Source organism: Lepisosteus platostomus, chromosome 24 (assembly GCF_059453375.1).
Source record: "Lepisosteus platostomus isolate fLepPlt1 chromosome 24, fLepPlt1.hap1, whole genome shotgun sequence".
Taxonomy (NCBI): domain Eukaryota; kingdom Metazoa; phylum Chordata; class Actinopteri; order Semionotiformes; family Lepisosteidae; genus Lepisosteus; species Lepisosteus platostomus.
The window spans coordinates 6,543,681-6,570,531 of NC_142634.1; the positions used below are offsets into that span (position 1 = coordinate 6,543,681).

At 42.8% G+C, this 26,851-nt stretch overlaps 1 protein-coding gene across 3 annotated transcripts; it reads left to right on the top strand.

Moving 5' to 3' along the window:
• LOC148641489 (uncharacterized) lies at positions 1–26,684 on the top strand. Of its 3 annotated transcripts, none has more exons than XM_088617714.1 (7): positions 1–254; positions 13,923–14,890; positions 18,377–18,428; positions 19,446–19,569; positions 20,919–21,070; positions 23,592–23,864; positions 24,797–26,684. In XM_088617714.1, exons 1-7 carry the CDS (start codon positions 165–167, stop codon positions 25,547–25,549), a joined length of 2,412 nt encoding a protein of 803 aa, XP_088473840.1. In that variant the 5' UTR covers positions 1–164; the 3' UTR covers positions 25,550–26,684. The 3 variants fall into 3 exon arrangements, with proteins under 3 accessions (XP_088473840.1, XP_088473842.1, XP_088473841.1); XM_088617716.1 differs by having other exon boundaries at positions 23,598–23,864; XM_088617715.1 differs by having other exon boundaries at positions 2–254; positions 23,595–23,864.
• The last annotated feature ends 167 nt before the right edge of the window (positions 26,685–26,851 follow it).

Below are 26,851 nucleotides of genomic sequence, written 5' to 3' on the forward strand. Positions count from 1 at the left end.
TAAGCCCGAGAACGCGCCTCCTCCTCCCCTGTGGTGCGTGCGGGTCCCCGAACTCTGTGGGCGCGCCCCCGGACGATCCAGGTGAATGGAGAGCTCGAGCAAGCAGGGGAGAGTGTGAGAGCAGGATAGTCGGACCTTCGCGTAATACCGGGCAGGGAGACAACATGGAGAAAAATAAGCGAAACACCCATAAGTGGGCACCGGTCATAATGACAGCTTCTCTTCTATGGGTTTCGGGAGCTGGAGGACATAAAGTAAGTAATGAAAGCCTGATGTTAACTTTTAATCATTTCAATTTTGCTGTTGTTAATGGGGAGCAATGTCTACAGAAAGTCTTTCAACCGGAGCTAATCCAGAAAACTGGCGTCCGAACTTGAACAGTCAATGACAACATTCTCAAGAGTGTTCTGATTGTTCTAATGTATAGACATGTTCGTGTCTGCCAGGTTGGAAAAAATAACTTTTTTTCACACGTGATGTTCATAGGCAATGCAATTCTCATTTTGATTTTTGAAACTCGAATTCTTTTTTTTTTGTCCGACGTCCTACACGACTTGTCGCTATTGCGTAGCACGGGGGAATGCGTTGTGAGTCCAGAGACTGTGCCAAATGTTTTTTGCATTTTCTGAAATTTAAGTCGCGTTTGCTGTAGAAATTCTGTGCGTTATCGGAGCCCAGTCCCGCGAGGCAGACTTCTCCAGCTGATAAGTAAATGTTTTGATATTCGCTATCCCAGAAAAGTGGTCATGTGCAACCGCTTTTCTTTCTTTAAAAGCTTTTTCCCCCCCTCCTTTTTGAAAAGGCTTGGGGGGTTAAGATAACGAGCAAAAACTGTTTACTGTAAATAGCAGTTAGTGTGCTCAATGACAAGGCTGCGCTACAGGACTTCAAACGAAAGCTCTAATGAGATATTCACACCTAGACACTGTGGAGCACTAAGTCTTATTAAAACTCAGTGGGGATCTGGTAAGTTGACAGTAAAGCCAGGACAATTAGTTCCAAAAGGCTTCAGAGGCTGCGTTGCATCTGAGAAGAGTCGTACCGTCTGTGATCGCGTTGCTTTTTTGGTAGACTCGTAATGTTTGGCTGGGGATTCTTTCTCCGCCTCACTTTTCTGTTTACTCCACTAGTCCCCCGGGAAAAGACTCAGCAGATGTTCAATAACAGTTGAGGGCCAGCTGTTCGTGCTGCGCAGTGTGCCCACCGTTATCTCCAATTGGAGTGATCGTAGCCGAAGAAGCGCACAGTGCATCACATACTGTACGGAGGAAATTTGGGATGATTAGTATAATGCACAGTTATTTTTGTTTGCTTGTTATTACAGCAATGCATATACTGAATATTACACCGAGATGACTCATACACGTTTCTGGCCTCTGTGAAGCTATATTATTATTATTTAAATCCGAAATCCTTTCCTTGGGTGTTTTGTGAACAGCTGGGCTGTATCGCAGTGTATCCTTGTTTTCCAGCTCTCCTGTGATTTCGGTCTGGTATGTGGGCCATTCAAATTAGAAACACATTGAGCAGCTCCAGCTCACCACTCTTCCCAACCAGTACGAATTCAGACTCCTCTCATAAGAACATGAGGAAGGTTACAAGCTTACAAGAAGGCCATTTAACCTGTATTAGCCTGTTTGGATTCTTAGAAGCTAATTGCTCTAAGGATCTCTCAGGAAAGAATAGGACTGAATAACCTGTTCCAGACCCCCACACTCCTTTGTGTAAAGAAGCATATATTCTTATAATAAGTCGGTAGTGTGACTTTGGTGACATACTTTATGTACAGGGGGTACCTTAGCCAATGTGACAGTCATGGATTCAAATTTTCAGATCAGGTATATATAAATATAACCATAGACAGAAATCTTTGGTATATAATACAATACACCCAAAATGTTGATGGCACAATACAAACGATTAAGGGCACTTCAGGTGACTTTCATTCTTAGCAAATTAGAGGTGTGTCCATCAGTTTTGACAGTTAAGACATCAGGAGACAAACTAGGCTCCACCAATTAAGCCAATTAAGTGGCAGTAGTAAAACTATCATTGACGTATTACAGGAAAACACACTTTTAACACGTTAAAATAACCTTTTGTAATATTGGTTTATAATCCTCTTTGGCAGACATTCTCACGTCTCCTAGAAACATAGTTTTCCCTGAACTGCCTTGGTTAAAGGGCTCAGTTGCTTGACTTGAAGGGGATGTAGTTTACATATTGATCACACATTACCTTGGTGAATATGTTTAAATTGTCGTGCTTTCTTTCCATGAAAGAGCTCAACTGTCTTTGTATTTAATGCAGCAACTCATTGTCTCAAATGCCCTGGCACTGATTCCAGGTTTCCTTCTGCATGCTGACTAAGACATAGCAGGTTGCTGCTTTGCAGAGAGAGGTCACGAGCGAGATTGAGCAGTCTGTCTCCTGACAGGTCATATACTTAATTTTGCTGTCCATTTAGCCAGGAGAGTCACCCACAGTTCATTGCTTCAATGTAAATAGACAGGATCATGGACCCTCCTGCCTTTTGATGTCCCCCCTCCCTACCTTTAAAGACCTCTTTGCATGAAGAATGAAGGCACTTGGCATGCTTTACCATCTGGGCACACTTTACACTTCTGGTCCAAAAAGTTAACTCAGCCTTCAGCTGGGAAACGTGAGAAAAAAGGGCAAGACGTTATTGCCAATGGAATGGTCAGCTACAATTTGGGAATATTCAGTCTTCAGGAGCTCTTGGGTTTGAGTTTTGCCTTTGCTTTGTCACTTCGGAAAGGAGCTAAATGTGTTTATTATTACGTCCGAAACTTGACTTTAAGATTGATAGCACAGGATCCATGGGAAGAACAATGCTTCATTTCCATACGCCTATGGTATGGTAAGCGTATCGTTAATTAACAATGGGGGGTGGGCGTTAACAGATCTCAGTCCAGCCAGTGGCATTAAAACTGAGGTTTTGACCCCAGGTTATGTATGTTCAGTTTCAATGCGAAGAGAAGGTTTCTGCTCTGGTAATGAGATAATGGGTGATTTGCAGCTTCTCTATCCCTATAGAACCAAGTGACTTCTCCTGCTACAGAACAAAAACAGCATTAAATAAATACTTTTGAAATGTACACATACTATATAATATATATACATACATACTGTACAGTATACAGACTGTTATGTGTTGGCCATTTTTAAACAGTGTGAGAATGAGTGTTAATTGCCCCCTGCTTCTTTGCGTGATGTACTAACAGTCTCCATTGTGAAGTGTCCTGAATATTCTCTCTTTTCGCGCAATGTTAGTAATTAGGGCATCCCATTGCTGTAGAAAAAAGGGGGCTTCGGTGGTTTGATAAATGTCCAGCAAACCCTCTTGTTTATTGAGCTGCAAAAGACACAATTTTAACTTTACTTTACCAGCTATCTTTGCAATGATCTGCTTGAGGAGACAGGCTAAATTATGTATTTGTTTTGTATGTAGGTACGTTTTGGGAAGGACTAAGCTGAGTGTGAATGAAACATCCATCTGGTTTTCGCTTTTAAATTCAAAAGTTATCATCTTTCAAAAGGAAATGTAGTATAGGGCAGAGTCCAGTGAGTAGATGCCATTTTCACAGTAAAGCCTAACTGAGTTGAAAGCTTCTGCTCTTTGTAGTGAAGATGCTGAGTACTGCCACTAAGGGTTTTAATGTCATTGTGATTCAGAAGGGTCGATTGTGTTGGATGTATTTAGACGACATTCCAGATCTGGAAAAGATTATTGTGCTGAGAACTAACACCTGGATTAAAATGCCTGCCCACTCCTGTATTCCATTACTGTGCTCAATTATCTTAAAAGAAACAAGGCATAAACAGTGAAAGCAAAGCTAATTAGAATGCATTACTAATTTGTAACCCCCCACAGCCACCATAAACAAAGAAAATAGCTGTGGCATTGGAGGAATGTGAGTGTTCATGTGACGGCCACATTTAGTCTGTCGTAGCCCCCCAAAAACCAATAATATCATTCCTTTAAATTCATTCTGTTGGTTGCATTCAAAATATTTCAGTGGCTGTTGAAGTATGCTAATTAGAAAACCCGGAGAAAATTCAAAGCCGACTTTTCAAAACTTATCCAGATTACAGAGTATTAAAAGTCATGAAGCCGGTTTAAACCTAGAGAGTTCTTGAGCCCACAGGCACCTTAACAAACTAGTGCAACACAACACACACACACACATACACACATTTGAGTTATCAGATAGCCTAGCAGCACCACTGACAGGCATACTAGAAAATAATCATACTGACATCACATGCAGCATAAAGAAGTAGAAAATAAAATGCGTTTCCTTAATTCATCTAGATAAGAAAAACATTTTTTGTTTACGTTGATGTGCTACAGAATGCACTGAGTGCAAAATGCAGTTTGCAGGAAAATAATTATTTAATACCATTAATAATGAATTAATTAATAGTAGCTGTTTTGCTACCATCACAAACCAAGTCAGTCGCAAAGTATTGTTCGTATGTTGCCATAATACAGTACTTCCATCTCTGTCAAAATAGGAAGTTATTATTTAGGCAAATTTTAAAATGTCTCTCATTACACAATTACCGAGATGGATGTTTTTGAATAAGCAAGAAATGTATTAGCGTCGGGACAAATTAAAAGAGTCCTGAACTCCGTTATTTAGCTGTGAGATGGAGGGGGCAGGTGGGAGCCCTCGTGTGAATGGTTGCCGTATGTTTTGGGAAGCAGATGTCCTGGACGATGAAAAAGGTCCCTCTAATGAAAGATGGCACAGCGCCCATGGTTTGGAAACCCACCCCCAGTACACCCATGGTCATGGCATAGAGGGAGACACATGGGGAGGCTGACATCATGAGGAAGGTATGCAGTAAGTAGGGGGTTCATGTATCAGGGCCCTGGGCAGCTGTGGAAGAAAGGTTCTAGAGCCCTCGGGATCTGAAAGCAAACCAGTTCCCTGGCTGGATACGAGCTAGGCGAAGCTCTCAGAAGCAGTCGTGTGTGGATTCACCGGGGGATCTGTGGACTCAAGCGAAGTGTGCACAGGAAGGGGCGAGTTGGAGTTTGGGTAGGTGGGGCTGAATAACTCGACGGTCCTTCCCGGCGCTGGCTGTGGCCCGGGCGGGTCCGCGCGGAACCGAGCTCGTGCTGGTTCCTCCCGCAACTGGTAACCAACACTCGCGAGGACGAGCCGCCGCCACCCCCCTTCTCTGGGGCCCACAGAGGCTTTTTCTGACAAAGCCAGGGGCGTTCGTGCATGTGAGAGGCAGAGCGCTGGGCTGCAGGATCGCTTGAGCTGTCTTGTCAGCCCGGGCAGTGGCATCCTACAACGTGCGGCTCAGAAACATGTCATGTGATGGGAGCAGTAAGAGGAGAACAGTACATGCAGTACTTTGTGGGGAAGACTATCTCGTTTCATGGATTTCAGTTTCCAATAATCCCTGTTCAGACAAAGATTGTCATTCTTATTTTTTCCTTCAATAATAATGCCTAGACGGAGTTAATATTGTCGGTGGATGTGCTTTGTTTAGAGGGGGAGGTTGTTTTCGCACTGAAGATGCCTCCCATTTAGTTTTCCATTCTGCGCTACTCACTCACATGCTGAAAAAAAATCTATCAGGGAAAGTATCATGTAATAATAATCCCCAGAATTGCTTCACATCTTTCATACCATAAAATAATGCCAAATTTGAAAAATAGCCATGTCAAAGTACAAGCTTAATTAAGAGAAAGAAAATTCCTGTGGTTGCTATGAAGCGATTAGCCTTTATTAGCAATCCAATACAGTTTAGTGACATATCCAGTTAAAGTTTTAAGACCGAACAAGTCTATTGCATTATGAACAGACTTGTCTGACCTCAGAACCTGTACCCAAATCATACTTTCTGGAACTAACAGCTGCCAGTAAATCCCCTGTCTTAAAGTTAAATCCACTGTAGAGCTGGGCTGAATCCTACTCATGCTCACTCATTGACGTCAGTCTTAGACGGCAGTTATTACAACCACTGTTGAAAAGCACAATACAAATGCAAATGCCATCAATTTTTCTTCTGGTTCTTCTTCTTCTTATCTCTTACCTTAAATAATGGGTTTCAGACTGCGCATCCCAAACTTGAAAGTACCTCTGCCATGCTGCCACAAGGCTGAGATAAATGGATAGGCCTAGAGGTGAACTCTGTAGGCTTTTTCTATACGCACTTCTGTATTAATTTCAGAACACACAACACATGAAATCTGAAAAAGATGTCTATACTTCATTGACCAAAAAAAAACCCAAGGGTAAATAAAATCATACTTAACAATAGTAGAAAATAAATCTGTCTCTGAAGGATGTAGGCAACGGTGCTGGACAACAGAAAGGTCTGTTTGAAGCCTATAGTTAGACCGTGAGTCCTAAAGCTAACTGGGAGCTAGGCCATTTAGTTCTTTAAGGACTTTAAGATTTACTCTGTATCTCTCAGGTAGCCAATACAATTAATGAAGCACAGGACTGACGCACTAAGGATGAGGAGTTTTAGTGTGCAAACTGCAGAAATCCCAGCATACTGAACCCTATTTAATATCTAAATACCTCAGTAAGTAAGTTATGACAGCGGTATATTCTGTTTATGTATCATTTCTTTGGCATGATAGCAAGGACATTGATTGGGGATTGGGCACTATTATATAGATGGCAAAATGATAAACTGGTGATCTTTCTTATCAACACAGGATCACAAATAGCACCAAGAGATGAATTATTTTTCTTTTCAACAATAAAGAAAATTGCATCCTAATCTTAATCTTGATATGTGTTAAGTGCAGATCTGCATGAATGTTGAATAGTAGAAGACCTTGCAGAGAATCCTATGGACATCTTAAGTAAATCGGACACAAACAGGAGTCAAATCAACAAAAAACAGTACCAACAATCCCTGGACAATCCAGTGGAATGTCTTTATTGTCAGTATCAAAAGCTGCTCTTAAGTCCAGAAGGAGGACAATATAACAACTTCAGAAAGTATGCAAAAAAGAGGAGACCATTCCACCAGTTTTGGTAGCTAGTGGCTAAATAATAAACTAATCTTGTTTCTTGAATGGAACCAGAGTAGTAACTTTAACAACACAAATGGGTAAACTGTTCCAGAGTCCAGAAGTGTTTAACAACCAAGTCAAGCCAGTTGGCTGAACAGGAAAGTGTGTTTCCGCAAAGTTTCAAACTGGGGACCATTTGTGTGAGAAGCAACACGTGATAAACACTACATCAAGGACACCTGTGGAATATTAGAGACCTACAGGCAGTAAGCATCAGCGAGTCATTAACTGTCTTAACAAAGGTTCAATGCTGTGTCTTTGTCTAAATCCGAAAGTTCAAACAGCCTATTTACATGATCTACTGCTTATGTAAGGAATTGCCAATGAGTAATTCTGAAAGATCTCCCGTACCCACTGTATTGGCAAAAGAGCCAGTAGATCCTGTTTCACTCAAGGATATCAGTCTTGTTTTGTATGGTAAAACTGTAAGGAAATGGCACTGCAGAGTATTTTTATCATGAGAAAAACCTTAATTTTTAATTAATGCCTTATTAGTTTAGGTCCATGTTTGCAGAGGATCTGGGATGCTTGGCATTATAAGAATGTTGTCTTCCAATTACATGGTGGCATTCTGAAACCTATTCATGTTTATTCTACCATGCAGAACACAGATGAACAGATGCCCTACTCTGGTGGTACAATTATAATTGTGGTACTGTGTTTCTGTGGCACAGATATTAACCATAAAATGTATGAAATATCAGAATGTCTTTGCATTGGCCATGTACATAATCTTTGACTTGCATGTCAAAAAAATGTGTGAACTACAACTTCATAACGAAGAGTGAAATTTCAAGCAGTGTTCCAGGAGTACATTCTCTCCAATACTTGCTCTGAGAACTTGCCAGTCTGTCAGTGTACTAAGCTTAAGTTCCCTTGGTGAAGTTATTCACGCCCTTCTGTAATGTGCTGTGTAACATTTTAGAAACAAAATCAGATTATGCATTGTTTTTGCCTAGAACGGTATCCGACCTCTGGAAAGGCCAGTATTAGAAGCCTCCTGTTTTCGTGAATGAAAGTGCTGTAGAGTCTATGGGATTCCTACTATTCTTACTATCACATTCCCAAGCTTACTGAATGAGTCTCAGATCAGTGAATCTCCCCCCTTGTAGTAAATAACAAGAGCTGCTCTGAGATTATACACTTGCTGGTGGTTGTGATCGTTCCAGGTTTGGGAGGGACCAAAGTCTGAAGGACAACTTGGATCAGGAATGTTTGAGCTGTGCTTTCACAAGGCAACACCAAGAAATTCACTGGATGTAATTCAATTAGTGGCGATTAATAACATCTTGTAGGGAATAGCAGTCCACTCACTTCTTTCTTTTCATGTGGTATTCCTCCTGCACAACAACAAGATCTTCTTATTCTGAAACGCCAACAGCCATATCACCCTGCGACTCACAACTGGCAGCCCACTGACGCTAAGCAAACGTGAGCCAGGTCAGTACCCAGATGGGAAATGTCCGGTGAAAAACTAAGGTTGCTGCTGGAAGAGGTGTTAGTGGGGCCAGAAGGGGGCACTCTCCCTATGGTCTGTGTGAGTTCTAATGTCCCAGTATAGTGATGGGACTGTAAACAGGTGCCATCCTTTGGATGAGATGTAAAATCAAAGTCCTTACTCTCTGTGGTCATTAAAAATCCCAGGGTGCCTCTCAAAAAGAGCAGGAGTGTTACCCCAGTGTCCTGGCCAAATTTCCCAGTGGGCTTTACCAATCATGGCCTCCTAATAACCCCCATCTCTGAATTGGCTTCATCATTCTGTTCTCTTGCCCACTGATAGCTGGTCTGTGGTTAATTAATTAATTAATTGCTTACACTTATATATTGCTTTTCTGGACACTCCACTCAAAGCGGGGACTCCCCTCCACCACCACCAATGTGCAGCATCCACCTGGATGATGCGACGGTAGCCATAGTGCGCCAGAACGCTCACCACACATCAGCTATCAGTGGGGAGGAGAGCAGAGTGATGAAGCCAATTCATAGAGGGGGATTATTAGGAGGCCATGATTGGTAAGGGCCAATGGGAAATTTGGCCAGGACGCCTCGGTTACACCCCTGCTCTTTTCGAGAAACGCCCTGGGATTTTTAATGACCACAGAGAGTCAGGACCTCGGTTTTACGTCTCATCCGAAGGACGTCGCCTGTTTACAGTATAGTGTCCCCTTCACTATACTGGGGCATTAGGATCCACACAGACCACAGGGTGAGCGCCCCCTGCTGGGCTCACTAACACCTCTTCCAGCAGCAACCTTAGTTTTTCCCAGGAGGTCTCCCATCCAGGTACTGACCAGGCTCACACCTGCTTAGCTTCAGTGGGTTGCCAGTTGTGAGTTGCAGGGTGATATGGCTGCTGTGGTGTACTGGTGGGGCTGCACACTGGTGGAGAGGAGTCCCCATTACCTGTAAAGCACTTTGAGTGGAATGTCCAGAAAGGCACTATATAAGTGCAAGGAATTGTTATTAATTATTATTATTGTTATAGGTTGTGGTTGCTTTAGCCACTCCATGGATGAGACTGTCCAATTGCAGAAGTGTGTAGTACAGTATGAGATTGCAGGGACTGTAGTGTAAGTCAGCCTCACGGTCTCTGTATGAATTAGTACACATCTTTTAAATCCATTCAAACAAGGTGCTCACCCTCCTTATCCACCCTTTCCAAATCGAGCAATGTCTCTTTTAGATTATATAACCTTATCTAAAAGTTCATCTTTCAAGATGAACACAATATTTCTTTGAAACATAATAATAATAATTTCCTTCATGGATCACCAAGAAGGTCAGCTAGATGTGACTGGGGATAATAGTTTAAACTATTGTTTAAACTTGTTTCGCTACAGGCTTATAGGCACTGTAGAGCATATGAAAACCCTTAAGGACTTTGGACATCTGTTGGCAAGAATACTTCTTTTCAGCTCAGAGCTGTTAAATTTCTCGGGAAAAGAACTCTCTTCCCTCTCCTGATGCAGCTGATGAAATAACTTTGTTAACAGAGACCCATTCAGGTCAAGGGAACTGGAGAGGTGTGAGTGTGGGGGTTGGTTCTTCTATCAGAGAGATGTGAGAGTGCTGGTACATCTCTGCCCCTCATAACATCCCTGTTCACAGAGAGCAGCTTTGAAGTGGGGGTCTGATATGTAGCAATGCAAATGCAGCAAAGCAAACATTCACCAGCCTCCAGCTGTGTCTGTGTAATGTGAACATTTGAAGAATGGGTGTAGCAGCATAGGTTTGGAGCTTTAGATCTTCATACTGATAGTGAGCCTTTCACATGAATGAATTTCAGTGAACTAGTGGTAGAGCACAATAATCAGGACTGTCATGTGGGATGTGACAGGCTGTTGTTGTACCCTTAAGTAAGGTATTCAACTAAGGTTGCTCCAGAAAATGTGGAAATTGACTACTTTTCAAACAGCATGACAGACATTCTACATACTGTCTGCATCAGGCCCTTCTTCAGCGCCAACATCCTATATACAGGTGTCTCTGGGTCCTTCAGCATTTCTTCAGTGTTCTGTTATCACTGTTCTGAAGGCTATCTACTGTATTTAGAGACAGTCAGGCTCTGTACCTGTTGAGTTTTAACAACCCTGAACTTTTTCTCATGACTTGCAGCTGTTTGTAGATACGGTATACAGGAAAGGGTCCTAATAAATGCAGGACTCTCTAGAATGGCTGAGTTTAAAAAGCAGTGCAGAGGACATCTGAAATCAATTTACTCACAGAAGTCTCCCCGGCTCCTCACACCTGGAAAGAATTAAAAGGCAGCATGGCTGAAGAAATACCTCCCCTGGGTTGTGCAAGCAAGCAGTGTGCATCTTTGATATCCCGACAGAAATAGAGGGTGAAGAGTTCAGCCCAGCACATATTTTCCTACAGAAAAGCAGTTTGTTTTCAGGACAGTACAAGTTTTTTTAAATATCTGCCTTGATAAATATTAGCTGTATTTCAGATGAGCATTTTTGTCTTCTTGTTTAATCACATGAAAGAACTTTGGACTCTTTTTTAGGATTGATTGAAGAAGAAGATGTCAGAATAATTACATAAACAAATTCACCAGAACCTCTTTCTTGTACCTAAATAGTTCTATTCATCTGGTATGTAGTCTAGGTATTTTGTCTGTTGTCTTTGTTTTACTATGTTAAAAACTGGACTGGTTGGGTTGTTATTAAGCAAGTTCAATAAAGTTAGATAACTTATCAGAGTTAAAACTAATGCAGTTGCTTTGGTCAAATTTTAGATTAAGTAACATATATGAAAGATAAATAGATTTTCTATTAATCAATAAATTGCTACAAACTGAGGTTCTGTAGAGAGTTATGAAGGCATTTTTAGGGTTTGAATCATAATTTGTGTTGGTGTGATCATTAGTCTGTATGTATAGATACTTTATCAACATTATAGAACCTTTTGTGATGAATTGATATTTGATAGGATATGTCTTGAATTCATATTTATGAATCTTAATCCAAAGCCTTACTGCTGCATCTAATGCAAGTGGAAATTATCCTCATTAAGTGATCAAGTCAAGAAATTGTAAATAAATCTTGGGTCTGCTTGCTATTGAAAGAGAGGGAATGTGTTTCTCTAATCAGGTCTTGGTATTTTGCAGCCATAGCAAACATTTTGAATGATATCTCCTCTTCTAAAAAACATGTAAACCCAAGTGGAAGCAGCACAGCTACATTTGTTCTGTCACATCACAGGCTGTATCTGTCTGTCTATCTGTCTGTCTAGCTGTCTATCTGTCTGTTTTTTCAAAACACCAATTGGCGTATCAGTGACAGAAGAGCTTGGTTTTCTGAACCCTGCAGAGAATTCCACACAGGACTTTCAGGAATCGGGCTTGGCAGGATTTCGCTTTGTAGATACAGTTTTTGCCATGAAAGGTACATCATATGTGGTGTTGAGTCTTTTTAGAACTTCTTTATTTTTTTACAGTCTCGCATCAGTGTGTCAGTGCAAACTTGATTTCAGAATCAGTAGCTGTTGGGACCTACAGTGATAAGAACAAACTTGTTAGCGTTGTCATCCTTAAGCATATACCAAAAAACAGAATATTTCAAATTCTCTTTGAAACGTAGTGCTCTATACCTCATGATTTCCTTGCTCTTTAGGAAGTGGACATGTGATAAATAGTTGCTGGTATGGTTTCCTGGTTATGTTCCTGCAGATTCCAGTGCCACTGTAACAGAAAAAATGTGCTGTACTTTTATTCAATTAAATAGTCAAACAATTTCTAATTAAAAGCTTTCTGTGTTGCAAACCCCTTAAGGGAAAACTTACCATCCTGGCCACCATCATTGAGCTTATATTAAGACTTGTTTTTGTACTGTTGTCCGATGAAGATGCATTTGTAACTGATGACTCTACACCCAGCAATCCTGATTTCTGTTCGGGGGTGTCCTAACGACTTTGATTTAAGGTTAAAATAAAAAAAGAAAGGTAGTGCTTTAAAAAAATCTGTCTCTGTTTAAAGAACCATTAAAGATTCAAATACAATAAAAAATGTCTAAATTACATTTTTTGGTCTATGCTTGTAAAATGAAGGGTCAGAAATTCAGTGACCCATGAAATGTCTGCCATCTGCCCAGGGCGGTTCTTCATGGCAGAACATTTTTTCTAAATCCCTTGGGGGCTGTATTTCAGCATGTATATGTGACAACAGGAACTGATTACAATTCAACCTCTGTTTTTGTCATATTACTTGAAAGACCTGTAATATCATACTCCAAGAAACCCTCTTGGCCAACTTTATTTTGTTTTTGGAAGCCCTGTCAATATGTTCTGAAGATTAAAGCCAGAGAATGGCTTTCAGTTTATGGTCCTGCCTGCAAATAAAAAAAGGGGGAAAACAGAAATGTTAGATGGCGCCGTCCTTCGGATGAGACGTGAAAACGAGGTCCTGACTCTCTGTGGTCATTAAAAATCCCAGGGCGTTTCTCGAAAAGAGTAGGGGTGTGATGTGTCATGATGTGTGGGTTGACTCACACCCGCGGGCAGGTTCAGGTTGACCCGCGGGTCGGGCAGACTCACATGAAAAAAAGATTTTAGATCGGTTCGGGAGGGTGTGGGTCAAAAACAAAAACGACCTGCGGATCCTTACTAGTCATTAATCCCCATCTATAAATTGGCTTCATCACTCTGTTCTCCTCCCCACCAATAGCTGGCGTGTGGTGAGCGTTCTGGCGCACTATGGCTGCCGTTGCATCATCCAGGTGGGGCTGCACACTGGTGTAGGAGGGGATCCCCATTACCTGTAAAACACTTTGAGTGGAGTGTCCAGAAAAGCGCTATATAAGTATAAAGAATTAATTAACTTATGTCTAATGTTGTTCTGCATTTAATTGCATATATACTTTGTACAAACAAGACTATAACATCTTAACTGCTACACTATGCTTCTTGAATACTGAATGGATTTTAGTTCCATAAATATAATGAAATGATTTTTCCCTCAAACAGAGTCATTAGATAAAGAAAATGTATACAGCTAAAGTCAGTTTCTCTCACATGCTGTTCCCCAGCCATAGCTTTGAGGCCCCAATAGGAACAGAGTTTGGATGACGGGGTGGCAAGACAGATATTCCTGCTTCCTCACAGCTCCATGGTACTGGGTTTGACTCTGGTCTTGGACATTTGTGTGTGTGGGGGGGTTTTCACATTCTTCCCTTGTTCAAGTGGATTTTCTACAGGTGCTGAGTCCCTTGCCTTAGGCATCCTAATAAAGGGTGGATGGGGCAGAGATTCCAAACACAAAAGAATTGTTTAAAATAGCACTGCAAAGGGGTTTTGTATAGTTGTGTGATTTGGGCAATCTTTCCAGTCGTTTGTTTTGTGCCTGCAGGTGTATTTTGATTGTGGAGCTGTAGTGGATGTTGTTGACGAGCAAGGCCTAGTCCTGTCTCCGGGGTTTCCTTACAACTACTCCTCAGGGACACACTGCGTGTGGCAGTTCTTTGTGCCTGTCGGTTACAGACTGACAATGGAGGTGTTTGACTTTGATGTGTTTGAGAGCCCTGGAAGTACAGGTGAATTTCGGCCAACTTCTGAAGCGATAGAGGAGAACGCCAATGACGAGACTACACCATCCCTCAGAGGAATGGTGGTGACCCCGAACGGACTGCCCAGACAGACACAGGTGTCTGCCACGAAGACCTCCTGGGGTTCCTCCGAACGACTTCCCCCGCTGCCCTCCAAAACCGAAGATGTCAGACAGGTTGTCGTGCAAGAGGAGTCCACCAAAATGGAGATGGCCAAAGTTTCCAACTCGGCCAAACGGTCGACAGAATTGCATCCGGGGGTGAAACCGCAGTCGCGGCAGGCTGGAACTCGAGCGGAAAACTCTGTATCTCCGGACACCTACAGGGGCGATGCCAACCCTGACGAAAGCCTCTTCCCAAGGCGGCCAGCCTATGAGGAGAACGCCACATCTGTGCCTGAGACGAGCACGGGCGCCGCTGAAACCGGCGCGGAGACCCGCCCCTCCTCAGCAGAAGCCTGCCCCCACGACGTGCTCTACATCTCTGACCTCACCACCTTTTCCTCCCGCTTCTGTGGCTCCAACAAGCCCACCGGCCGCAGGCTGGCTTTCGGGTCCTCGCGGGAGATGGTGGAGGTGATCATGGAGCTGATCACCACGACGCACTGGGGCCGCGGCTTCGTCCTGCTGTTCCAGTACCGCAACGAGACGGACGAAGCCGACGGCCACTTCCGGAAGCCGACGGCCAGCAGGACGGACGCGCTTCTCGCTGCCACGAGTGGGGCCGCCTTCTTCCTCGTCATCCTCACTGGCGCGCTGTGCATCATCTTCAGGTAAGTCCAGTGTCTCCCTTACAGCAGCATTCGCCGATGTGATCCAGTCTTAACTCAGATCCTCCGAGCCACAGTCTTACAATCAGACAGTATTACTACAGTTCAGGTGGGGAGCTGCGTCAGCATGCGTAGGCTGCAAAGGAACAAGTAATAGGTTTATTCCATGCTGAGAAAAAGTTTTGGCCGTGCGGCCTTCTTCAGGTGTGTGTTATTACTACAGTTATTTTATCATTTTTTTTCCATTTTTGTGAACAGAACTTTTCTTTCATTTTTGCAGTTCTTTCTAAGCAATGCTTTTGAAGATTCGGTACATCCCAGACTATCATGGATGTTGCAACCATTAAACGAAAGAATGGGGATTTGTTTTTGCATTTTTACCCCTTAATAAAACAAACTGGCACGCATGTGCTTGGGTTTTGATTTCTAATGAACAAAGGACTTGTAAATGAATGAGTGATGCTGATCACTCCTCCAGTCTTCCTTTGCCCACTGTAAAGTTCCTATTGACTCAGCTGGAGCTCCTGCCCTGTACAGTGTCAAACACGGTATCAAATCACCCACCTTAACAGACCTCCCATTTCCAAATGATAGCAGGCATGACTGAGGCACAGGCAACACCTGGTATCGATTCTATTTAAAAAAAAATGAAAAGGATATTTTTCTCTTCTGTGCAGACCACAAGAAAATGGAAAGGAAACAAAAAAAGGGATTCCCAATTTTAATCCACTCTCCTGAGACAGGGATGGGGTTGTAATTGTTTAATAGAAACAAGAATAATATTTCAAAGGAAGACATCATTTCTTTTCTGTTCCCTTCCTGCTCTTTGTTTGTGAGAACCATGCACACGGCAGGTGAGCTGATGATGTCAGGTTCCCTACAAGAGCGAGCCTGTGAACCACAGGCTGGGATTCTCTGCTTGGTTCCTGTTCCGGTTCTTTCATATGAACATAAGAAAGGAAATGAAAGGAGGTCATTCACCCCACCTGACCTTTTTGGTTATTAGAAAGTAATGAAACACAGGTTCTCATCCAGCTGCTTCTTGGAAGTAGTGTGGGCACCAGCTTTGACAGTGTGACTGGGTAGCTTGGTCTATATTCCCACAACTCTTTGGAAGGAGTGCTTCCTGTTGTCGGTTTTCAACTTGCAAAGTACTACTGTAGTTCTGCCAGAAACGTCTCTGTCTGAAGATAGTTATTCCATCATATGAGCCTCCTGCGGAAATTAGGTTAAAATTAACCCAGAAACGGGATTATTTGAACACTCGTGCTATTTGTATTGAACAATAAAATGACTTGCTTTAGGTTTCCAGCATAGGACAGACAAGACCACACACTACCTCTTAGTGGGTTTGTCTCGTTTGTATCAAGTTTAAGAATGAAAGCCTTACATTTTTCTTAATTAAAGATTGACAAAGAAACAGTAGTGCTGTTTCTAGAATCAAGAGGATTAAATTAAATCCAGTGAAGTTATGTTCAGGCTTTACAGTGTATAAATAAGAACCTCATTTAGAATATTGTGCTCAGTTTCAGTTACCATACCACCAAAAGGATACCATAACAGCCTTAGAAACGGTTCAAAGAAAAGCAACTAGAACAATTCCTGATCTCAGGATTATATACAAACAGGTTAAAGAAACAAAATCCCTTCAGAGATTTGATCTAATTATTCTAAATTCTATGGGGTGTAGCCAGGATAGGCGCAGGGGACTAGTTCAGACTCGGCAGCGAAACAAGGACATGGGGTCACTACTGCAAACGAAAAAGGGAATTCATGATGGTGGGAAAATAGGAAACGCATCTCTACGCAACCTGTCGTGGGTACCTGAAAACAGACTTCCAAGCCAAGCAGTTGAACCGAAATCTGGGTGGACATTTTAGATTCTGCAACTGAACTACTAAACAATCAGGAGGGGCCAAATGCCCCCCCTCTTCATTTGCAGCCATTCTTGAGTTCTTCTGAGGGGTGCAGTATTGGGAAAAGTACTGGGTTTCGATGGAAGGGGATTTTTGTGCTCTTCCGAGGGGGTACTGATCTAGTTCCTAGTGTGAGTCCTGCCCCTGGTCTGAACCCTGCCGACATAAAAATGAACTGAATCAACAAACAAAGGAAGAGCCCACGGCCTGAAAGAACATTTTACGAATTGATCTCATTAGGAATAAAATGTATCGCATGCAGTCACACAAAATGTAGAAAGCACACCACGCTTAAAAAAAAACCAGCATGAAAAAAGCTGCAGGTTGCAAGAGCACCTCTTTGTCGCAGAAGGCCTCGTCGTGTTTGGCAGCAGTGAGGCCGCCTGGGCTCTGTCCATGTCCTTTGTTTTTCCACAGTCAAGCTTTGTGTGCCCTTTGCAGAAAGAAAGCAAAAAGATTTTTCTTAGTGTGAAAGGAAAGAATAATTCTAATTAGTTTTGGCGGTGACTTTAGAGCACGGATACTACTGGGAAGGGTTCTCGCCTTTTTTGAAAAAAAAAAAAACATTCCTGGGACTCATTTGAAAGGAAGACAAACTGGGTATGTGTGGCCTTGTTTCTTATTCATAAAACAACCACATCAAGGCAAAATGGGAACGAAGAGGTGTGCTGGGATACACAACTAAAAAATGCAAAACAAAGCCCTGTCATTTAACGAGGCTTAGCGCTGCTTTCTGTAGCGATTTCCTTAGGAAATTCAAGGATTTTTTATTTGGATAAAAGATGAAAGCATCCAGCTATGTTTTATGTTCCACTCGGTAGACATGCCTAGTGAAAGTAGTTTGCAATTAGGGTAGGATGACAGGTTACCAGAGGGAGAATCAATCTTGAATTTCTGTGGTCTGCCACAGCAGGGCGAAAAGTGTCATTTAAAAATAAAATGTGTGTAACCTCAGGTCAGCATGCCCGGTTTAACATACTTCAGTGCAAGTAGTTTGTCACAGGAGTATGATGGTTAAATCTTCCTAAACGTCAGAGATAACTGACATATTAAAAAATCGTCACGTGAAAAAGGTTTCCGAAACAGTTTTAAGACACCGCATGATGAGTTATATTTGGGTAAAAGTATAGTCTTTTTTCCTCCTTTATTTCATTACAGTTAGCCTATGGCAGTGAATTGGACCATTGACAACAACAATACTCTTGTCGTGAAACCATTTACTTTGCTAGAATCTAGTATTGAAAACAAATTCTAGTATTGAAAACAAATTCTACTCCTCCTTGTGCAGTAATGAGTAGTATTCCATGGTAAATACCGTTTCCAAATAAATAATTCTCTATCCTGTTTTCACACTAACCATGCCTGAATCTCCTGATACCATAGAAAATGGGTGTTAACCCTACAGAGGTGAATTTCATTATCAAATGCTGTTTCACAAAACACCTTTTTTAGACCCAAAGAACAGCTTGCACAAACTGCGGAGTTTGGATTATCTCAGCATGTTGAATGCTTAAGGAAAAGGCCTACAAATCAAAAACACATTATCAAGCTGCCTCGGCCTTTTGTTTTGCAGACCAAAAATATGTCTGAAAGGAGCCAACGCCTGTTCATCCAACAGCCCAGAGGTAAAGAAAATATTCAGTCTAAATAACAACTTTTTTACATTCCTCTGTAGATTTTGCAATTCCAGGGATCAAGTAACATACCCCAATGTCTCCAGCCCTTGTAAAATAAAATACCCTGGAATCTGCTTGACTGATTAATCTCACAGATTTGCAACTTGAAACACTCCGTCAAACGTATTTTGTAGAACACCCACAAAAAAAGGGAAGAAGGTCTGACTGCTTCAGCTAAAACATCTGTTTTCTGCTAATCGGCATGAACCACATGTGGAGACATTCGTTAGCATTTTCTGCATTGCATAAATTGTATGATAATATTGGAAGAAATGGAGTGCTAGGACATATTTCTGCTGTTACAGATGTGTCGTACACCAGTGTCTCCTCAACTGCTCCTCTGCTGCTTTATTTACAAACATTTTGGTCACAAATTACGTTACACTTTAGGAGATAAAGCCCATTGAGCAGTTCTGTAGTGTACACCAGTGGGTTCCCAATCCTGGTTCAAAAACATCTGGGTTTGTGTCCCATCTGTGCACTCAGTTTAATAACTGAACCCTTAATAGACCTGATAAAAGTTTAATTTGAACTCTTTGATTGTTTACAGTTCCGAAGCATGTAGGAAACTGCCTTTTTACTAATTCTGTTTTTAAGTAACTTTTAATCTCCAACCCCTGAAAAGAAAAACAAAACTTGAAAAGGTTCTTACCAAGCCAAGTTGGTTCAGTTAAAAAGTAAAACCAGCAGGAGGGTGAGTGAACCCCAGACACAGAGTACAGACTGAAAACCCCTGGTGTATACAGTCCTGCATTGACATTTAACATGTATTAACATCAAGTACTTGTGGCAGAGATTTCATTTTTCGATTTATGATTTCCATAGGCATTGCTATACAGTATTTTACCACATGCAGTATGGAATAAAGAAAGAATGGGAGAAAGAGCAATATCAAGAAAAAACATCAATCATCAGGAGTCTTCTAAAATGCGATTATAAGGTTATAAAATGAACCTGTGTTTGTAGTTGCAGGTGGGGGTTCAGCACTCCGGTGGGGATCTGAGTGAGCTCCAGTTAGTCAGTCAGCCCTGTATGGATGTCATCGCTGATGGAGACAACAGCAACCAGTCTCCCAGTCCCACACACACAGGTCAGCCCCCCGGCCCCAGTCCTACACCTTTGCAAAGGTGACATCGCAACATGTAAAATGTAACACCAACTTACACTGACAGTGGACCACTTCCTGTTCGTTAAACATACAGAGTAGATGGAAAAAGAAGGTTAAGGCCAGCACATGTATTCAACAATTTCTCCTGGGGGAGGAGGGGGTAATTCCACTGTGTATGTTGACTAAGAGAAATGGACAGAAAGTTGAATATGCATGTCAGTGTTGGCCTTTTCCTGTGCTTGTGGTGCTGTTGTTGGCAGTGGGTCTTCTCTTTTTAAGAATGGATGAGAGTGTTATTTGTGTGCATGAAAAAATGTGTGTGCAGGACAGGGGTGTTAGAAGGTGGGGTGGTCAATGGAAAAATGGGTTTGCTTTTGAACAATTTCAGAGGAGTCCAAAGTCTCTCTTGTGCGAGCTGTTACAGGTGCCAGGAACAGCTTTGTACAAGTGGATAAATTTAAAGATCAAGGCATCTGGCCCAGTTACAATAACATGCTGACAGGGAATTTAATACTTTATTTAGACTTGTTTGGGTTATGAACAATTAACTGTTTTATTGCAGTTCATACTCTAAGGAGATTCTATGCTACTGTAAAAATGAGTGGTGGTGATCTCATTTGCAATTGTAGCCCTTTTCTGTCTCAGATGTGTCAAAATAGGAGTCACATGCTCAAGTGAGGTCAGCAGGTGTATCACCCTGCAACTCACCACTGGCAGCCCACTGACAATAAGCAGGTCTGAGGCTGGTCAGTACCTGGATGGGAGACCTCCTGGGAAAAACTAAGTTTGCTGCTGGAAGAGATGTTAGTGGGGCCAGCAGGGGGCGCTCACCCTGCGATCCATGTGGGTCCTAATGCCCCAGCATAGTGACGGGGACACTATACTGTAAAAGAAGGCGCCATCTTAAGATGAGATATCAACCAAGGTCCTGAATCTCCGAGGTCATTAAAACTCCCAGAGCATTTTTCAAAAAGAGGAGTGTTACCTAAATTTCCCCCTGGCCGTTACCAATCAAGCCTCCTAATAATCCCCATCTGTGAACTGGCTCCATCACTCTGCTCTCCACCCCACTGAGAGCTGGGGAGTGCACTGGTGCACTTGGGGTGCTGTTACATCATGCAGGTGGGGCTGCACACTGGTGGTGGTGGAGGGGAGTCCCCATTACCTGTAAAGTGCTTTGAGTGCAGAAAGCACTATATAAGTATAAGCGATTATTATTACTACCACATTAAGGACCAGGATTTTATATCTATAGGAATGTGTAAATATTGTGATTTTTTTATATAATGAAGGTACTTAAGAAATTTATTTGTGAAGAACTTGTGTTTAAGGTTTGTCAAGCAGTGGAGGGGCAGATACTTCCCACAATGCCGAGCTGGAGCTATCCTCGAATGGACTTATTGAACTGGAACTGGGGGCTGACGAAGTGTTTGTCATAGCGTCTGGACCTGCTCCGACTGCTCTTCATTTCTCTCCTGTCATGGTGAGGATTACCACCGAAACTCACTGTGCGGGCCTTGGGTTTAATGAAGGCATGTCCCACCTTCTTCCCAGCTCTCTTGTCTTTCGTTTTGGCCGGGGTGTTACATCAGACACCCTTAATAAAACTTTCTAACTTGAAACGGCATGCAGTCCGTGTCTACCCTGTGCTTGTACAGTCACAGGAGAAAGTCAGTCTGGGTAATGAATGCATTATTTCCACATCAGCCTCTGTGCACCTGAGCCTCTCCTGTTAAGTGCTATTCAAATTGGACCAAGCCTGAACTCTCTCAGGTGGTCGATTATTTCAAGGTCTCTCAACTTCTTTACAAAGAGGAACTAATTATTTATAAGTCTTTTTTTTTTGCTGTGGGAATAGAAGGACTTTTTTACATCTCTGAGTTTTTACCAGCAGAGGGGTTGCCATTGTGCATGAGCCTTTGTGGTGGGGAAAAACGTCTCTACAACCCCTTCCTAATGCTTGTCTAGACAAAGTGAACTGTTAGCGATTCTTTGTAAGGATTATCTGGCTCTTTCTGATGAGAATCCCTCCGAGTAACAGCTGACTAATGAGCTGGGATACATGCCTGAACTCTACAGCTGACGTACTTCACATCTGACTAGTAATTAAAATCAATGGGCCATTTCAATGAGTGCCAGTGTGTTACTGGGATGATTTGACAGCTATGGGTTTGTCGCAGTTTTTGCCAACAAGTGAATAAAAGCCAGTCCAAAAGACTCTCCCAAGAGCACGATCTGGCATACCTGAGCCAGTTTAATTATAGCCCAGTAAGAGTGGTACATTATGAGTGCTTCCCTTCAATAAAATCAGACCACCTTGTTATATTGGTGCATGTACTCAATTCATGCAGACCTCAGTTTTATACTTCAGTATTTGAGGAGTCAACAGTACCCCTAACTATAATAGTAACTATACCTGAATGCATCAGAAGTTAGTTTCATGTTTTATTCCTGAGACCAAAATAATGTTTGATTTGATAGACCAATAACTGTGAAGTTATTTGTTTATCAAATGCTCATTGCTTATTTTTTCAATTACAAATTAGCTCTGATTGTGGTAGATGTCACAATGTGCTTTATCAATAAGGGCTGAGGAACTCTTAACTGGTCTATGGCAGCTGAAAAAATAACCCCAAGATATGCTAAATAATAATCTGTTGTGAGAGCCTGGCTCAGAGGAGAAACTTAAAAACATCTTTTCTGAAACTGAAAGAAACAAACACAGGGACCATCTGACTTTCCTATGGAAAGAATTTCTTACTTATGTTTGCTGCTGGTTGCAAGTGATGGATCTCAGAGGCTCAAATGATTTATTAAAAAAGCAAACGGTTGCAATAAACTATTTATTGTGATCTTCAAAGCAAACAAAAGCATATGTACCCTTTACTGCCTCTGAATTTTCTGCTTTTAAAAGCCTTTCAATTTGATTATTTCTTGTAATCTCTTTATGCACAAATTAAGGATGTGACTTTTTCTCTATCATTCCATCATCCTTGCTGATTAACCAAGCTGGATCAAAAGAGACATAATTTTACAAATAGGCCCCTGTATTCTCAATGGTTTGATCACACAGTATCCCAGTCAAAGACAGCACAAGGGCCCATGCACGGAAACGACAGTGAAGTAAGGCTTTTATTGTTTCAGAATTTCAGATTTTTTAATATTCCTTGAAAAAGAAACCATGGTTCACAGCTCACAATAATCTTCCCTTGATGTTTCCTTTTTAAAATGAAAGACTACATTCAGAGAAACAATGTGTCAATGACTGCACTGTCTTAATGATTAAAAATGGAGATTTGTTACCGTAGCCTTGTGATCGGAGGTGGGTCTGGTAAAAAAAAAAGAGGAGGGGGGCTCAGATCCCCATTAAAAAAAAAAACTTCCATATATATATATATGAATACACAAAAGATTGCATTAGCTTGCAAAACCCCTTACAAACTCGACACCCACCAGAAAGCCAGAATTAATTCCAGAAAGCAAAAATATTTCCTTCCTCCTGACAAAGGAAAAGTACCACAGAGGGTCCCCCACTAAATGTGAACAATTAGAAGGGGCACCCCCTGTCCTAGAGATGGATCCTATATTTCTTTCAAGTAGGGGTGTAACCCCGGTGTCCTGGCCAAATTTCCAATTGGCCCTTACCAATCATGGCCTCCTAATAATCCCCCTCTATGAATTGGCTTCATTACTCTGCTCTCCTCCCCACTGAGAGCTGGTGTGTGGGGAGCGTTCTGGCGCACTATGGCTGCCGTCGCATCATCCAGGTGGATGCTACACATTGGTGGTGGTGGAGGGGATCCCCATTACCTGTAAAGTGCTTTGAGTGGAGTGTCCAGAAAAGCGCTATATAAGTGTAACCAATTATTATTATTATTATTATTATTAAGTCTCATCTCAACCTCCGCCAGGCTGCTCAGAGGAGAGCACCTCCTGCCCTCGCGACGAAGCAGGTCTGAACCCCTCCCGCGTTAACGCCCTGTCCCCCTCTCCCGCCGGGGCAGCAGCAGGAGAAGGCCCTGCGCAGAAGCGAGACCAGCCCGGGGCCGGTGTGCGCGGCCCAGCCCGCGGAGGCCGCCAGCTCGCCGGGGAAGGAGAGCAGCTCCGCCGCCGCCGCCGCCGCCGCCGCCGCCGCCGCCAGGCCTCGCGCCTGGAGTGTCCGCGCCTTCCACGACCTCCTGCCCCCCCTGCCCCAGCTGCACAGGAAGTGGTGCAGCTGGAACTCGACCAGCCCCTTCACCAAGCTGCTGGACGGCGGGAGTGCGGGCCGGGCTCCGGTAAGCAGTCTTGCAAAGAACCCCCGTTCGCCCCAGTCTTCTAAACCCCAGCCTTCTAAACCTGATCACAAACCGATCTGTTGGTCTGCTGAGAAAGTTCACTTCAGATGCTGAAAATGAGCCCTGGATGATCCAGCCCTGCTCTTGGAGAGCCCTGATTGCGCAGGATCTAAAGGATAGTGATCACTCTCGGTATCCTTCAGCTCTCAAGCAACAGTGTGTGAATTGAAAGATTCCTTGCCTAATTCATCAATAATGCAGATGCAGATGTGACCTACAAGACTGACTGGATTGGTGTTCTCCAAGACCAGGGTTGTAGATTCTCCTTTGCAGCCTCACATTCTACCCCCCATTTTAAACATTTTAAGATCTTCCCCACCCTTTGTGTTGTTTTGGTAAAAATGAATTTCGTTGAGAACATAACAGTTACAAATTAGAGGAAGTTATTTGGCCCATCTAGCCTGTGTGGTAGTTAGTAGCTAATTGATGCAAGGATCTCAGCCAGCTGTTTCTTGATTTAAGACAGGGTATCGGCTTCAACACGGCTGGATAGCTTAGTCTCAATCCAACAACCCTGGGGTAAAGAAATACCTCCTGTTCAAATTTTGTTTACTAGTCCCAGTCATATTCTTTTTTTAAAGCTATTAAAATTATTTCTTGGAAGCAGAAGCCCAGTGATGCTTTAATGTGAAGTGATTTCGTTCCACACTGTTTTTCCTGCACTCTTGTTCTTCCCCCGGCAGTAAGGAGTCTCGAACGTACCACAAGTGATGTAGGATATGAAACCCAATCTAGTCTAGCAAGCATGGAGCAAAGACACCAACAACGGGAACTTCACAATTGGCTGAATTCCTAAATCAAAAGAGCTGATGCAAAAAAAACCCCCACAAACTTAGCTGTGAAAGGAATAGGTTTGTATGCGTTTCTTCCAGGCGGCTGCCACCTCAGAGACGGAGTGCCACAGGGGGAGAGAAGGGAAGGTGCTGTCCGAAGCCCATCTGGAGAACAGGGCGGGGAGGAACCTCTCAGACTCGTCGGTAAGCAGCGCCTCCTGCCCCCTGAGCCAGCCCCTGCAGAAGCAGCGCCGTCTCAGCTCCACCAGCACCCTCCGCAGGGCTCGATTTGCGTCCCCGTGCTTCGGGCTCCTCGCCGGCCCCTCGGAGAGCTCCAGGGGCCCTGCTGGCCCCTTGATCCCCTACGCGCAACCCCAGAATTCCCTCACAGAGATGGCCAGTGGCTCCTCGGGGCCTCCACTTCAAGCAGACGCCCAGGCTAAGCTCAGGGATTTCCCTAGCGAAGAGGACCACACCAGCGTGCCCGTGTTCGCCATCTCTGAAGAGGAAGACCGCCAGCCCCTTGTCCTTACTGAGTCTTCCCCTCCGAATGAGGAAGACCAGGATCCTTACAGTAACACGGCACGGGACCACAGGAGCCCCCCCACACAGTGCAATCAGGATCCAGTCAGTGGTTCTTCTTGCCAGAGAAAGGTGCCCGACTGGTACCCCTGGGGGAACCACTCGCCTGTGGCCAGCTGTGGGTCTCTCACTCCCTCCGAGATGCAGGCAATGGAAGCAGGTGAAGCAGACGTGCACTGTACATTCAGTACAGCCATTCAAATGCCACCCTGTTCCTTCAGCCAGCCAGCCAGCGCCACCCTAAGAGGGATGCCAAGTGAGCAGATATGACAGTCGGAGGGTTCCGCTTTTGAGGATGGGAGTTAAAACAGGGAGCGGACTATTGGACTTGATCTCCTCTTAACTCACGGATCGTGCCTTTTTTTAACCTCAAGGATGGGCCATGCAACCAGATCTGAAATGATTCCACTCAACAGTGTCTTACTGAAAGTGTGTGAGTGATTCAGGAACAATACATCCCTGTCATAGCCTTGACAAACCTGCTAGCACAAATACAATAATGACAGTTTGCCATAGAGCAGAAAGTATACTAGGATTCAAATACTAGCATTTTTTTTTGTTGAAATGCAACAACAATGAACTATGCTGGCATAAAACCCTGAGGTGAGTGAAAAATGTCTAGATGCAACATTTTCAGACAGCACACTTTACATAGGTGCCACATAAGGGCACATGAAGTGTCAAGCTTGACCTATTCAGTGCAGGAGTGCTTATGCAAAGGGACATGCAGCGTTTGCTCAGGGTAAGTGAGGCTGTACGGAATCAGGGCTTTGTACTCCTTGAGTTGTTGAAGTCTGTAACATTGTAAAAAGTTAAACATGACACTTTTTCAAACTTTTGTTTTATCCCAATGGTTGGGTATGATCACTAAATAACTAAAGAATAGAGGCTGGGAATCAATGATCTTGGAAAAGTAAGTTCCCAGGCATTTGTGGCTTCTTTATAGACAGCACACTGCAATGCACAAAGTGAGGAGAAAGTGAGAATTGGTTGACATTTAGCTGTAAACACCATCAAAAAGCAGTCATGCATGCATAAATGTTGATTTTATGTGGACAACTTTCTCATAAGGCTGAGTTGCATGATATGCAAGGTTTAAAAAGATTTTTTGAAAGTTCAGATTGATTTATAGAACATCAAAGATGCAGCTCTTTTATGCAGAAGAGCAACTGGATTACAAAAGGGAAAGTATTGTAAAATAATGCTTACGAAAATGTCCCGAGATACTATGCAAATAGTTAAAGGCTTTCTAGATTTATACATAAATGTACACTAGAAGAGAGCTACTACTGCAACCATGAGGACCATGTTGCAATTGCAGAAAGGATATGATTCCACCATCCATACTTGAAAATAATTGAGGAAAGAAGTTCTTTAACATGCAAAATAAATTTTGAGAAATTAACATTTTCTTGGTTGGGATTTTTCTTTGTGATAGAAATAAATTGTGTTGACATGATTGTTTCATTAGACAGCCATTAAAATAACACTTAGTGGAGATTCTAGATGAAAGGGCTTTGGGATTAGGGTTTTGCTGTAGGTTTAGAGGTTAACTTCTAATATGCAGGATTT